We start from the raw sequence: 16,275 nt of genomic DNA on the forward strand, positions 1-16,275 counted from the left end.
GAAGCAATGTTTTATGGCCGGGTGCCCTTCCTGCCACCATCCGTTAGTCGCCTTTTGCGACACACAGGGAATTACCAGTGAACTGGTACTGAATTTACTGACCTCGGAAGGATGACTGGCTGAGTCAACCCCACTGGTGTTAATTCAGCGATCGGCCGGGATTTGAACCCAGGATCCCAAGCCGGCACCCTAACCGCGAAGCCAACACCAGACAGACAGATGGATAGACATTTATTGTTATAGATCTAACTCGTGCTCGTGGTTCTTGTCATAACACCCGACACTGCCCTTCAGCCCAGTGGATGTATGTGTTGATATGATACTCTGTCAATAGTTTTTAGTAAAACTTTTCCAAAAACATTTTTTCCTGACAAACAGCATTTTTTCCCGTGAAATATAATTTTTTTTTTCTGAATCGGAAATGCGTTTTTGCTTATTGTTATGAAATGTTGAAGTCATGATTATTTTGATTGATTGTCCTTTCTGGGTGTTAATTTGAGCTTTGTTTTAAGCAGATTTTATTTCTCTGCAGATTCTATCGTCGTGGTGAAGGTGGAACCTGGACCTACAGATGATTCTCTCTCACAAGGTAAGAATCCAAAATATCATGATAGACGTCTCATCCGGATACCTCCAAAAAGGTTGGCGTGTCTTTAAATAAATACTATGATAGACAGTCGACCCAGAACTTCCTGCCGGATCCCACCCCCAGAGTCGTGTTACCATGCATAGAAGCCTGAGTATGAGCAAATATCGTGCCGACAGTTACGCAACAGATCTTAATAGGTTAGCCGAGCAGAACCAATGTTGCATAATTGCTTCCTTTCATGTATATGCATTCCATCGCCCATCGCGCCAAATATGCATCGCCTCATGGAAGGGAGAGATGGGTGAGGGGCAAGATATGGATGATAGAGAGAGATAAGGAAAGAAGAAGATGGGTACGTTAGTGCCGTGCGAAAGTTCTGGCTAGATCTGATTCAGCCCTCTGTGTTGCCAATGCACTGTGCTTCTCCATGAGCCTGGTAATGAAGTGTACGCAGTGCAAACTAGGTGCTGGTTTTGGTGGAAAACGCTTGAGATGTACAAGGCTGGGGAGGAGGAGGGACAATGCAGCCAAATGGAGGGAATGTAGTGATCGAGATTCATGGCAAAGGTGTGCAAGGCGAGAGGTGAAGGATGTGTGTGTATGTGAAAGCAAAAGAGGCTCAAGAACGAGAGGAAAAGTGAAAGAGGAAGACAAACGTGAAACCGGACGGACAAGAGTGTGAACTGTATGATCTTTCAGACAGACTCAAATAAGACAACTCGCCGAGAAGGCCTTTGCCACCCTTCTGCCCCCCGACAACCTGGAATTGGAACCCTATGGGTTGGGAGTGGTCCCGGGGGATACTGTGGGCATCCGTTCATCCCAACAATGATTCCTGGGGCCACCTGGCGGGTGGTCCTTCACATGGTGCCTGTAAAGCAGGGAGCAGGCGATTGCTGCACTGTATGGAGGGGTGTGTTGCAACCTTGTGTTTGTAGGAAATGGATGCAGACCTGGTTATAGAAGCTGAAAAGAACATTTATCAGATATCTGGACATGCACAGTCCTGCGAAGGCCTTCCTTGGCACTACTAAGCTGCTCACCGAGCTAACTTGTTAATTCAGTTATGTTACCGAACTAACTTATGAACCAGTGATAGTGTGATTATATAAGATGAACTGATTATATTTCAGCATCAAAAGGTCAAAGGTCAGACAGAGTCTGTAACAGGTTTTCGTTACTGCTATAACTTGAGAATGGCTAAAGGAACTAAGTCAAACTTGGTACAAGTATGTAGAATGATGTAAAGAAAAACGGATTTGATTATGGGGTCAAGAGGTCAAAGGTTAGAGGTCCCATTAAGTAAAAATTCTGTTACCGAGCTAACTTGCGAACCATTGATGGGATTTCGACCAAACTTTGTATAAATATATATTATGATGCAAAGATGAACTGATTCGATTTCAGCATGAAAGGTCAGAGGTCATGACCGGTAAAATTGTGATACTTGAGAACAGCTGAAGGGATTCAAATCAAACTTGGTACAAGTATGTATAATGATGTAATAATGTGGGCGGAGGCATATGGGTTGACGCTGCAATGTCGAAGAGTGCCGTTCTAGTTCTAAAGGTGTTTTGACAGCACACGCTATCGAGAAAGCTACCAATCCAACCTTCATATGCAGGTTCTCCTCACAATGTAAAACAACATGCGATTTATTAGAGTGTTCAGCAGTTATTGAAATTTGTTGCAGCATATAATCAAGATGACACTTGCCATATGTTTGCTTTGGAAGATGTCCACGACCCCAATGGACGAACTCCGTTTATTATATTGGGTAATGCATGTCCGCGTTGCTTTTGTCCATAATCATTAGTAAGAAGGACATACACGTCACATGTATTCCATAATCACGATCCTGATGTTTGCTATAATTGGATATGAATATGCAGATGAAGCGGGTCAAGTGGAGGCTGGATGTCTTCCTGGTAATGCTCTTCGGCCTTCAAACGCTGTCCATGTGAAGGAAGAACTGAAGGAAGATTCTCTATGTGCAGATGGTGAGTACAGTGAGGCTTGTGTTGTCCAGAACGTTTAATTGTGATGCTTTCCTGCGTCTTATTCTAACATTTACATTTCTGTAGTCTCAGGTTTTAGTTTTAGGACTTGTTTTAGTCGAGTCTTAACCTTTGTCAGCGACAGTCAAAAATGAGCCGCACTTCCAGAAAATGATGCAAACAGCAGCCACAGCATACAAAACAACAACAATATTGCCATGTGAAGTTGATTTTTATATTCTCAGGGGCACTTTACCATGATCACAGATAGGATCTAAAAATGGTTTGGAGAAGAGAATCCGGAAACGGAAACCTTCACACTTGCTTGGTGTATATGGAGACCTTGGTCAGCAGGCTCAGAATGTTGTCGTGATATTTGAGACCCCTTTGACTACCACGTAGACGATTTAATATCTCATACCTAATCAAGGTTGCCATAGTCAGTGCATCAGAAGTTTTTTGCAAACCATCTGTGCAATACTTGGGGATATTAAGTACCGTGAAATGGGGTGAATAAGGACAGCAAGGTGAATAGGGACACAAACTGAAAAAAGTTCGGAAACCTTTTTTGCTGAAAATTGATAACCATACTGATTTGTTGATATTTGGGTTGAAAGTGTTCTCTTGTTTTTTTAAAAAGCAACTTATAGTCCCTATTGACCCCATAAATATCGGTTAAATAGGAATAAATAGGATTTTTATGGCTGTCCCTATTCACCCCGTTTTACGGGTGAATAGGGACAGTCACCAATACAAAAAAATAATAATCAAGAAATAGGGACAGTTTGGAGAAACTTTTTATCCCATTTTTTTTTTCATTGGCACCATGGTTTATATTATGGGTGCATATTATGTGCATCCATCTGAGCTATCAATTTAGTAATAAGTTGGAAACTCAGGATTGTTTCTTGATTATTATTTTTTGTATTAGTGACTGTCCCTATTCACCCGTAAAACGGGGTGAATAGGGACAGCCATAAAAATCCTATTTATTCCTATTTAACCCATATATGGGGTTAATAGGGACTATAAGTTGCTTTTTAAAAAAACAAGAGAACACTTTCAACCCAAATATCAACAAATCAGTATGGTTATCAATTTTCAGCGAAGAAAGTTTCCGAACTTTTTTTCAGTTTGTGTCCCTATTGACCTTGCTGTCCCTATTCACCCCATTTCACGGTACATACAGTAGTTCCAGAGCAGGTTGTTTCTCAAAAGATGCTGTCAGTCTGTGATGTATGTTAATATTGTCCACCTTTTTAATTCGTATGTAATCTTCCATGAAGATTTCCATCAGTTTGATGGGGACATATCTATAGATATTGCCGAATGTACAAGGATATCCGTCATCCTTACCAACAATCTTTTCAATCCCCTGTTGACCTTGTCACCCCAACCCTTGTACTTGCAGGAGACTGTATTTCTCCTCTGCTTGTTTTATCCAACTATGGCTCTATTTTCACACTGCCAGCACATTGCTTTCATACCTTTTGTCACCTAATTCTTCCATGAACCTCTATCTTTTCTAAAAAAAAAAGAAAAAAAAAGAGAATGTGCATCAAGAATTATAACGTACAGCGACAGCCAGGTGCGTTGAGAGCCAGCACGTGCCCCGAGGCAAACAACCTTGGGGCCCCCACCCCACTCTTTCTTTCTTTCATAAATTTTTAAGGAAAATTCTTCAATGAAAAACAAAAAACTTTAAAAAAAACAAATGGCCACTTTTATTTAGCCGTATGATCGAAAATAAAGGAGATAGCGGGACGTTTGGAGTCGAGGCTCGTGTAAGAGCTAACACATTACACACAAGAACATGCACGGACCCTTACAACATACAATAAATAAAGGGAGTGGGTGACAAGAGAGGGAGAGAGAGAGGAAAGCACACAAGCACCACAACAGTAGAGAACGGACGTCGGTAGATCTTCGGAAGGGGGAGGGCTGGGGGAGGAGGGACGGGTACACGATATAAAACAAATTGACACAATCAGGAATTTCAGGAAATAAGTTGGAGATTGAAAGAGGTGGATTTGGGGTGTTTTAATCGGGGTAGAAAAGATCAAGGTTTTGGATAGGGGAAGATAAGAGATGGTGGTGAACAGCTGTTTTAAAGACTTGGAGGGAGGAGTGGGATTGAAGAGAGTGAGGGAGTTTATTCCAGAGCCGGGAGAAAAGAGGATGAAAGAGTGAAGGTGAGCGGAAAGTCTTGATTTTGGCAGTGTCACCAGAAGAGGGTTGCTGGCAGATCTTGTGCGTCCTGCAGGAAAATTTGGGGGACAGAGCACAGACAGAGCAGGGGGAGTTTGGCCGGAGAGGAGTCGGTAGAAGACAGAAAGACCACCTACCTGCATGTGGTGAGTGAGTGAAAGGCCCTCAGAATCAGCTTCATCATGGGAGATTCCAATGATTCTGAAAGCTTTGGTTTCAACAGCGTGAAGCCGAGCAAGGTGTGAGGCAGGATCACCAGCCCAGAGGGGAGAGCAGTATTCCATTGAGCTGCGGATGAAAGCTTTGTCATTGACATTTTATATGCTCTCTATGGACCATAATCATGGGTAATATTAACCCTCGCCAGAGAAGAGCGTATTGCATTTGAGTCTGTTTGTCTGTTTGTTTGTTTGTTTACACAGAATGTGAGTAAGGATATTAATTACCTAAGACCTTTTCAACCAGAAGACCCTTTAGTCCCTTTACAACCCTAAGACCCATTAAGACCATGAAGAACCCAAATACCTTAGACACCCCAAGGACCTAAAATACTACAAAGACCCAAAAGACCCCCGAGGACCCAAAAAACCCAGCTCAGGACCCAAAAGATCCTGCTAACTCCGCTGCCCGTCTACTCGCCCATTCCCGGACCCGTGACCACATCACCCCCGTCCTTTACAAGCTTCACTGGCTCCCCATCCCCCAGAGAATCCAGTACAAAATCCTCCTCTTGACCTACAAAGCCCTCCATAACCTGGCCCCATCCTACCTGACTGACCTCTCCAGACACACTCCCACCCGCAACCTCCGCTCTGCTGGTACCAACCTCCTGACCCCCCCCCCGCCCCCCCCCCCCATGCGGACCAAATTCAGATCCTGGGGGGACAGGGCCTTCTCCATCGCTACTCCCACCCTCTGGAACTCACTACCTCACACCATCGGAGACTCCTCCTCACTCACCACATTCAAAACATCACTCAAGACCCACCTGTTCAACACTGCATTCAACATTTAACCCACAGCATTTAACCCCTGACTATCTCTTCTCCTTATCCTTCCTTTTGCTTTGATTATTTACCTGTTGATTTTTGTCTTTTTGCACTTGTTTTTTTGTACTCTGTCAAAGCGTCTTTGGGCTTCTTGAAAAGCGCTATATAAAATAAATGTATTATTATTATTATTATTATTAAGAACCCAAAAGACCCTGCTCAGGACCCAAAAGACCCTGATCAGGACCCAAGAGACCCCAAGGACTCAAACGACCCTGAGGACCCAAAAGACCAAAACGACCCCGAGGACCCAAAAGACCCAAGGGTCCTGGCAAGGGTCTGGAATCTCTGATTGTTCTTTCTTGTTACTTGTGGAGCACCGAGAAGGTACTTACCTGATGAACTGCCCTGTTATTTCATCCTTTTCCTACTCAAGATAATTAAAGGTATGCAAAGTAAGCAAATTAATTATAGAGCATGATTGACTCAATAAACAATCGCCATCTTCCAGAAAGATTTTAAAACCTTTGTTTTTAATATTCTGTGTCATTGTGCAGCACAGAGAAGAAAACAAAATATTTAACTTTTCCCTGGGGGAGCGTGCCTCCCAACCTTTCATGGATGCATTATCCCCTTTGGGTTTTTTGTTCTGCTACTTGTACAGTAAATTAATTTCCTCATATTTCACTAAACATCTATGACATCCCTTGGTTAAATATCCTTCACAGTTAATGCCACAGTGAATAGCATCATCCAGGACGAAATCTCGTGATTTATGGTAATTATTTGAACTTTAACACAGACCATCATATGTCCCTAGTTTTGTTGAACGTTCCCATCTGTTATTTGGGAGTCCCAGGTTATCGTGCATCACAGAATTCTCACATATCTTTAGGTGAAAGTTTCATTAATTTTGCACTTTTATATCTCTTTCCCTTTTAGCACATTTTCGTGTAATTGTCTGTCATCTGTCATCTGTCATCCTTCCGAGGTCGGCAAATTTGAGTACCAGTTCACTGGTAATTCCCTGTTTGTCGTAAAAAGGCGACAAAAAGGGTTGGCGGCAGGAAGGGCATCCGGCCGTAAAACATTGCTTCAAAAAGGGGACCAAAAAACAAGAACAACCACGGTCCCCGAAAAAGGCCAACCCCCGCTTGCGGGGAAAAATGGCCTCTAAAGGTGGTTTTTTTTTTTGGTTTTTTGTTTTTGTCTCACTCAAAAATGGAAAATAACCCTTTGAGTGCGGATGACGTCCAGTGCCGCAACCCGCGAAAAAGTTTTGTGTATGGATGACGTTACGACACGTCATCGACTATACATATAAATAGATCGTCAGTACGTGGTTGCATTCCCGTACCAAAATGCCAAATTAATCCTGTACCGGGGGTATTTTTATCAAAAAAAAATCCCGTACTCAAAGGGTTAACAACCAAGTGAAGTTTGTAGTTTTGTCATTCCTTTCTTTTTAAGATCCAAACCATTGTGTTGCTGCTGTTTTTATATGCTTCTGATACAAATTCTGACTTTCTTTCTGTGAACGATCTTCAGAGAAGTCAAGGAGGATCATCAGGATGTTTCCCTGTACCAAGAATATTCATGCCTTCACTAAGAGATCTTTGCAGCAACACCAGAAGAGTCACTGTGTCATATACAGGGATTATGAACAGAAATGTGGTCATGAACAGGTACACCTGAATATTGACATTTGTGAAAAGACACACAAGGGCAGTGAATGCACTTCGTCATATCAGTTGCTCCTCAGCGCCTCGGGTACACACGAATACCTACACCGTGACAAGTCCGTACAAGTGGTGCAGTATGTGCATTAAAGCATTTGGGCAAAAGTCAACCTACCAAGTATATTTGAGGATTCATACAAGAGAAACACCTTTGAGATGCAGGTTATGTCATACATTTTATCGGAATAACTCAACTTACATCTAGCAGACTCAGTGGTTAGAGCATCTCCTCTGAGTCTGAGAGGTCTGTGGTTTGAACACCTCAGCCGAGTCATACCAAAGGCTTTAAAATGGTACGTGCTGCTTCCTTGCTTGATGTTCAGCATTGAGAAAGTATATAAAGAGTACAGATAAAGCACCATTAGTTGGCCACAATTGTATGTGCTTGCTCGGCACAATCTCCTTCAATGAAGTTCCTTGTTTGAATATATTTTTCTTTTTTACCAGAATCACAAGAGAGCCCCCGCTGGTGAAAAGCTGCACAAGTGCACGATGTGTGATAAATCATTCACGCGGAGCTCAACGTGCCTGGAACATATGCGTGAACACACTGTGGAGATGCCATACAAGTGCACTGTGTGCAATAAATCATTCTGTTACTTCTCAAGCCACCAATTACACATGAGGACCCACACCGGGGAGAAGCTGCATCATTGCACGATGTGCGATAAATCATTCACTCGGAAGGCAACGTGCCTGGAACATATGCGGGTACACACTGGTGAGAAGCCATACAAGTGCAATATGTGCAGTAAATCATTCATTCGGAGGGCAACATGCCTGGATCATATGCGGCTGCACACTGGTGAGGAGCCGTACAAGTGCAATGTGTGCAATAAATCATTTTCTCAGAGGACAACATGCCACAAACACGTGAAGATGCACACTGCTAAAAAAAATCCGCAGATGGAGCTAACAACCAACCTGAGAAACGTATAAAGTGTTCTAAGTGCTCCAAGGCCTAGAATCATTTATCAGCTTCACATCAACATCAAAGTACACAAACGGGAGAGGAAACCTCCAAGTGTTTGTTCTTCTTCGGGAAAGCAAAATGGCTGGCTGTAACCAAAATATGCCAAACAATGACAGAAATTGACTAAAGGGACACAGAACCCTTGTAGGCTGAGGCCGAAGTCTGTGTGGCCACACCGAGCAGCAGGAATGTGCACTGAAAAGAATAATGACTGCACCTTCTGCGGTGAGGAAGTGGATTCCCGCCTCATGATAGGACAGAGCTCAACAACAAAGCTAAAAAGGTGTCGACTGTTCCACAACCAGTAATTATTAGATTCCAGATGAATTGGAGATGATTAATTGAACAGAGTTAGAGCTTAGAGGAGAAGGAAGTCATCCTCCACTGCAAAGCGTATTCTGTGCATGAATCATCGGGGACTAACGGTAAAGGAGAAATATTCATGAAACAGTTGTTTCACAATTTGGTTCATAAATAATGATCCTTCACCGAAAAAGCAGGTGAAGAATTTGATTTTGGGAGAATGCGCTCCCACCTTCTGAAACCCACAAATGGAGATAACAACCAATGGGAGAAACCCTTCAAGTGTCCATGTACTCAAAGTCCTTTGCTTATTCAACAAATTTATACTGTCGTCTAAGAATACATACTGACTATCTCATGAAGCGTGTACATAGAAAACACTGCGACCGGACGTCGTACTCAGATACAAAAAGGAAATTATGGCATTGTGAAGCAATGTGTCACGACCAAGGGACTTTGGTCGGAATGACCCAGAAATTAGAAAAATTACCAGGATCTGAACGACGATGTTGAAATAACCCAGAACCCGAAGATTGTGGCAGTGAGAGTTGGAGCAGCAGGAGTAATAAAGAAGAACTTCACTCAGATTTTGAAAACTATCCTGGGGAATATTACTACAAACAGACTGCAATTGTAGGTTGTCCAGCAGGAATGTGTACGGGGTTCAGCGATGAAACTGAAATGAATCCTTGGAACAAAAATATGAGAACAAGGAAACTTCACAACTTGGTCCGTGAATACAATGGAGGTGGATACGATGATCCCTGGGAGGACGACATTCCACCTTATGACATCTGCAAGTGGAGGTTTCAACCAAAAGGAGAAACGGTTTTGGTGTCGTGTGTTCAGTAATTTAATTTGTTCAGAATTCGTCTTGCCAGGAACACCAAAAGGAATGGTTTGCTTCATTGGATGAACAGACTCCGTTTTGTGCGAGTTTTTATTCCAACTAATCCTCACATTATTTATCTTGTAAATATTCTTGTTTACCAATTCGTTTGTTAATAAAGTATAAGAAGAATTTATTTTATCCGAAACAAAACGCTGAATTTGTGCTCAGCGAACAAATCAATAAATGTCTTTTAGAAAAGTTTTTCTGCAATTTCAACAATTTCTGCAAAAATTGATCTTCAGATCAGTTCCATGTACCTGTGCACCTGCAGATTTATGAGTGATGGTTGAAATGTTTAAGAATAAGATCTTTATATGCAGAAAATCATCCAAGAATGGGTGATGGGAGAAAATGGGAAAACTGTAGAATACCAATAATAACAGTTTTCATTTTTGTCGGTGTTCATGAGATGGTCTTGTTGCGACACTATTTTCCTTTTGGTTTCGTAATGTGTGAATACTTTTCACACCAGATTCAAGAGAGGATGATTGGGCACTTCACTTAGCAGCGATCGGTTCTCCTTTGCCTTGGATGTTTGCCAATGATAGGACAAACTATGTAAGGTATCTTCCTCCCGATGCCTTGAAAGTTTCATGAAAAAAATTGCTTATTAAGTAGGTCAATTTAAAGGTTAAAGGTCATTACGATTCTAGGATTGCTACTTTTGACTTCTGAAAAAGTCAAAAGTAGCGCTTCACGGTCGGAACGTAAATCTTCCTCGCAGTCTAAGGTCTTCTGCACTCTGAAGCAGGTTCTCCTCAAGGATTTCCCTTTATTTGGCTCCATTCATTGTTCCCTCTATCCTTACAAGTCTCCCAGCCCATGCCGCTGAAAAGCATCCCCATAGCATGATGCTGCCACCACCATGCTCCATGGTAGGGTGGGTGATGAGCTGTGCTCGGTTTCCATCAGACGTAGCACAATATTCAGGCCAAAGAGTTCAATTTCTGTCTCATCAGACCACAGAATCTTTGCCTCATGCTCCAAATCTTTCACGTACCTTCTTGCAAACTCCAGGTGTGTGTCATGTGTTTTTTTTTTTTCTCAGGAGTGGCTTCCGTCTGGCCACTCTCCCATAAAGCCTAGATTTGTGAAGTGCTGCAGAGATTGTTGTCCTTCTGGCAGGTTCTCCCATCTCAGCCAAGGAACTCTGTAGTTCTGTTGTTGGGTTATTGGTCAACTCCCTGACCAAGGTCCTCCTTTTGCCCCTTTGGTAAGTTTGGTCGAACCGCCAACTCTATGAATTTGTTTTGTGTTTTATGTCGGTTTGTGTCGGTTTGACTTTTTGTGTGATTAATGTTAGTTCTTTCATGAGCCTCGATCTTGCATACAACAACAACAACAACAACAACAACCCCAAAAAAGAGAGCAGCTAAAATGGAAATGCTTATGAACGTCAGCACAATGAATAAGATCGAAACGGTTCAACAGCTATACAGTCGTGGATAAAAATATTGCCACCCTTGCACTTTTTTCAAACAATGCACCATTTCTTCCAGAAAATTGTTGAAATAAAAAAATCTTTGCATATCGACATTTGTATTTCTTTGGTTTGCAGTGGAACAAAAAAAAAGCTGAAAAAATTACTAAATCTTAGCTTATTCCACACAGAAATACAAAAACGGCCCGGATAATATTATTGGCACCTTTTATAAGTTGTTAGAAACAATTAGATTTCAAACAGGTGATTCTCCTTCACTTTGGAATTGAACTCACCTGTCGTCAGTTGCAGGTGCCTGCAATATAAAAATCACTCATTCAACCAGTTTGAATGGAGAAAAGGAGACATTCTGCTGTTTTGTGTCACTGTGTGTACTGCAATGAACATGGAGAAAAGAAAGAAAACCAGAGAATTGTCTGAGGAGGTCAGACATAAGATTGTAGCCAAGCATGGACAATCTTAAGGCTACAAGTCCATCTCCAGAGACGTTGATGTTCCTGTGTCCACCGCACGCAATGTTATCAGGAAGTTTAAGGTCCATGGCACTGTAGCCAACATCCCTTGACGTGGTCGCAAGAGAAAACTTGATCGAAGATTGCAGCGAAGGATTGTTCTAATGGTGGAGAAAGCACCTCAATCAACTGCCAAACACATTCGAGCTGACCTTCAGACACAAGGTACGACAGTTTCAACTCGCACCATCCGTTGCCAACTCAATGGAAGGGGGATCTATGGAAGGAGACCCAGGAGGACCCCACAGCTGAGAATGCCTGAGTGGAGTTTGCCAAAACACACCTGAACAAGCCAAAATCCTGGGAGAATGTCCTGTTTACAGATGAGACCAGATTAGAGCTTTTTGGTAAAGCACATCATCTATGTTTACAGAAAACAGAATGAAGCCTTCAAAGAAAAGAACACCTTCCCTACAGTCAAACATGGAGGAGGTTCAGTGATGTTTTGGAATTGCTATGCTGCCTCTGGCATTGGGTGCCTTGGATGTGTGCATGGCATCATGAAATCAGGAGATAACCAAGGCATTTTGGAGCGCAATGTTCAACCCGGTGTCAGAAAGCTGGGTCTCCGTTGAAGGTCATGGGTCTTCTAGCAGGACAATGACCCCAAACACACTTCAAAAAGCACCCAGGAATGGTTCAAGACAAACGCTGGACTGTTCTGAAGTGGCCAGCAATGAGTCCAGATCGAAATCCCATTGAACACCTGTGGGGAGATCTGAAAACAGCAGTTGGGAGAAGGCACCCTTCAAATCAGGGAGAACTGGAGCAGTTTGCACAAGAAGAGTGGGACAAACTGCCAATAGAGAGGTGCAGGAAGCTCATTCATGGCTAGAGGAAGCGCTTGACTGCAGGTATTTTGTCCAAAGTCTGTGCTACCAAATATTAAGTCTCGGGTGTCAATAATTTTGTCAATGCTATTTCTTTTTATTTTCTGATTTAAAAGGATATATTACGTTCTGAATTCAAAACAAAGGTTATGTAATATAAACAGTGAAATAAAGAATTGTGGAGACCAAATACTTTTGTCAACTTCAGCTTATTTTTAGAGAAAATTGTGATTTATTTGAAAAAAGTGCAATAGGTGCCAGTATTTTTGGCCACGACTGTATATCGACAGGTGTGTTTCTTTCGTAATCATGTCCAATCAATTGAAATGGCCACAGGTGGAATCCAAGCAAGTTGAAGAGACATCCCAAGGATGATCCACGAAACTTGCATGCACCTGAGCTCAATTTGGAGTGTCATAGCAAAGGTGTCAAATACTTGTCTCGAGGCATTTCAGCTCTTCATTTTTAATGTATTTTAAAAATTTTCTAACAAAAATAAAATTCCACTTTGACATTATGGGGTATTATTATGTGTGGATCATTGACAAAAAACATCTCATTTAAATTCAGGCTGTAACACAACAAAATGTGAAAGACGTCAAGGGGTGTGAATACTTTCTCAAGGCATTGTATTGTTATGGGTCTGGTTTTTGGGTTTCACCACAATTGGAGCTCTCGAGTTCGCCCCAACCTTCGACACGGTATAAATAATTATCGAAGATAACTTGACTTCGAATTACCAGCCTCGCAGGGTTATGTTATGCAACGCTAACCTAACTAGCAACCTAACAATGACAACCGAACCAGGGGCTTTTTTGTTTGTTTTGTATCCCACTGATAGGCCGGATCTTCCCCTCCTCCCAAACATGATTCATAGTAAATATTATCATTTTAAACTTACCTGCATTGAAAAGCCCCAGAAATGCCCTTCCCGTTAGTGTTAAGTAGCACCCAAAGCAGATACGGTGTCTCACTCTGGGAAGTCTGCCTGAATGTTGGAAATGACGGTATCATCTTTCCAATTGCAGACATCCATCTATATATCTATCTATAATTCCAGTAATCTCTGTGTGTGTGTGTGTTTGTCTGTGTGTTTGTCTGTGTGTTTGTCTGTGACCGCTGTTTCTCGACAACCACGGGTCCGATATACTTTAAACTTGCCAGGTATATTGCTGGGGACCCGAGGATGTGCCTTTTCAAGGTTTCATATTAATCGGAGAAGTAGTTACCGAGCTATGTCCAAAAAACGGTTCAACCAATCAGAGAGCAGCGAGCTATCACGTGTGCCGAACGTGGCGAACAGACTCTGCCTCGGACGGCACATTTGAGAGCGTATTCATTTATTTCACGTTGGCAAACTATGTTGGCGCTATGTTGACGTTAAACTATGTTTTAAAACTAATTAAAACTAATTTGCGATTCATCGTAACTGCGATATGCGACCTTCCGGACAGTCAAATGAGGACGTCACTTCCGGACTTACGGATAGTCATAGTGACGACGTACTGATGCTGAACGTGGCGAGCAGACGCTGTAAGGTACGATCGATTGTAGTACACGTTTATAATAACTCTGCCGATACAGGCCCGATTAACTGCAGCGCCATCCGAGCTGCGGCGTCGGGACGATACATTCATTGTACGGTCACATCACGCACTTACGGGCACGCCCATGGGCCCATGGGCACGCCCATGCATGCATGGGCGAAGACATTTTTTTTTTTTTTTTTGGCAAGGAACGGGCACCCACGTACGGGCACGTCCTAGTATATATAAACGCGAGTTGTCTGTGTGTGTGTGTGTGTGTGTCCAGTTTTTGTGTGTCCGCGTTTTATTCAGAGATGGCTGAACGGATTTTAATCAAACTTTCAGAGGTTCATCAGTGAGTGCCTGGGAGTGTTTTAGGCCAAAAAAATTGAAAAAAAACTTCGTTTTTTTGGAGTTTAATAATAATAAATAAATAAATCGCTCGATAGTGCCGAAGCCTTTTTAAATTAATGACAGTTATATATAAGTACACATTCGCATAAATAAATACAAAACAATCTCCAGACATTTGAATACAAATAAATCAAACCATTCCGGTAGTGTACGAATTTGGTAGTATGGCTTCTTCTTCTTCCTGATCGGCATCACACTTACCTCAGAAACGTGAGCCACATTCATTCAGAAACGTGAGCCACATCACTCAGAAACGTGAGCCACATTCACTCAGAAACGTGAGCCACATTCACTCAGAAACGTGAGCCAGTCCCCTGCCTCCTCCCTCCCCACCCCTTCCCCCACCTTCCCTTCCCCCCTAACCCCATTCCCCCCACTCTCCCTCGCCTTCCCCTCCCCTCCCCTAATTACAAAATAAATAAGAAAAACAATAACATTGTAAGAAAGTATTTATTAATTAATACAAGTAATATTAACGGAAGATATCAACCTTTTGGCCGAATTGATCAGAAAGTTAGGTCAATATTTCACTGTGCGGAGACACGTCCCTTTCTGTCGGGTGATTTTCCAAGTATTTGCGGCTTCTTCCAGAAGCTTCGTGAGCCATTTTAGGTGAAAGTCCTTTTTTTTTCTTCTTTTTTTTTGTATACTGAATCTAGGCTCGTGAAAGAGCTAACATTTACTTCACAAACAAATCAACCAGACAAACAAAATATATAAAAGGAGGGAGCGGAAAACAAGATGGGGAGAGAAGGGGAAGCACACAAACACAACATTTGAGAGCAGGGAGATGTGTGGAAGGGAGAGGGCTTGGGGGGAGGAGGCGTGGGAAGGGGGGGGGGGAGGGAGAAGTATAAAACACAAGGACACCAAGGACTTCCAGGACAGAAGTTGGTATTTCAAAAAAGTGGAATTGAGGTGAAATTAGCGGGGGTAGAAAAGATCAAGGTTTTGGATGGGGGAAGATAAGAGATGGTGGTGAACAGCTGTTTTAAAGACCCGGAGGGTGGAGTGGGATTGAAGAGAGTGAGGAGGTTTGTTCCAGAGGCGGGAGAAAAGAGGAATGAAGGAGTGAAGGTGAGCAGAGAGTCTTGATTTTGGCAGTTTGACCATAAGAGGGTTGCAGGCAGATCTTGTGCGACCTGTAGGATTATTTGGGGGACAGAGCCCAGAGAGAGCTGGGGGGGCAAGGCCAGAGAGGAGTCGGTAGAAGACGGAAAGACCACCAACCTGCCTGTGGTGAGTGAGTGAAAGGCCCTTGGAGTTAGCTTCATCGCGGGAGATTCCAATGATTCTGAATGCTTTGGTTTCAACAGCGTGAAGACGAGCTAGGTGTGAGGCAGGAGCACCAGCCCAGAGGGGAGAGCAGTATTCCATTGAGCTGCGGATGATTTTGGCACATTTGGCACAAATCACATTCTGGCACACGTGATTTACCACAGTTGCTTGGCGTTTCTGCGCATGCGTTCTGAGCATTCTGGGATGGATTACGTCATTTCCATGAAGTCACATCCCACATACACTTGAAATATTTGGTCGTTCATCTCTGTGTGTGTATCGTGCAAGATGAAGGTGTCGATTCTCCCTTTAAATGTCTCCAGGTTGGAGTCTGTTCATCAATTTAAAATCTTACCAAACTGAAATCGTGTTTTGTACTTCCGGAGCATCGACACGTGGTTCGTTAACTGAGAATATCGGAGTTAATTAAGTTCGTGTCAGAGAAAGTGAGACCGGGACGTGGAACCGAACGGGGTGTTTCCTCGAGCTGAGGGTCGTGAACCGAGACCCCCCGAGCTCCATGTCAGGTTCTGATGGAGGGAACATCGTGGGTCCGGGAGGGGATGCTGGGATCTCCGGGTTCA

General features: G+C 42.8%; 1 protein-coding gene across 4 annotated transcripts in view; it reads left to right on the forward strand.

Annotated features, from left to right (window-relative positions):
• Positions 1–16,275, forward strand: part of LOC137428699 (uncharacterized) — an 86,753-nt gene that overhangs the window by 43,963 nt on the left and 26,515 nt on the right. For 3 of the 4 annotated variants that reach the window (XM_068118602.2, XM_078777729.1, XM_078777728.1), the window contains exons 3-4: positions 533–589; positions 2,482–2,589. In XM_068118602.2, coding sequence (XP_067974703.2) covers positions 533–589; positions 2,482–2,589 — 165 coding nt within the window. Of the gene's footprint in view, positions 1–532; positions 590–2,481; positions 2,590–7,331; positions 7,469–7,969; positions 9,892–16,275 lie in introns of those variants that run through there. The other variant, XM_078777727.1, reaches the window with a different exon arrangement.

Source organism: Myxine glutinosa, chromosome 5 (assembly GCF_964187855.1).
Source record: "Myxine glutinosa chromosome 5, kmMyxGlut1.1, whole genome shotgun sequence".
Taxonomy (NCBI): Eukaryota; Metazoa; Chordata; class Myxini; order Myxiniformes; family Myxinidae; genus Myxine; species Myxine glutinosa.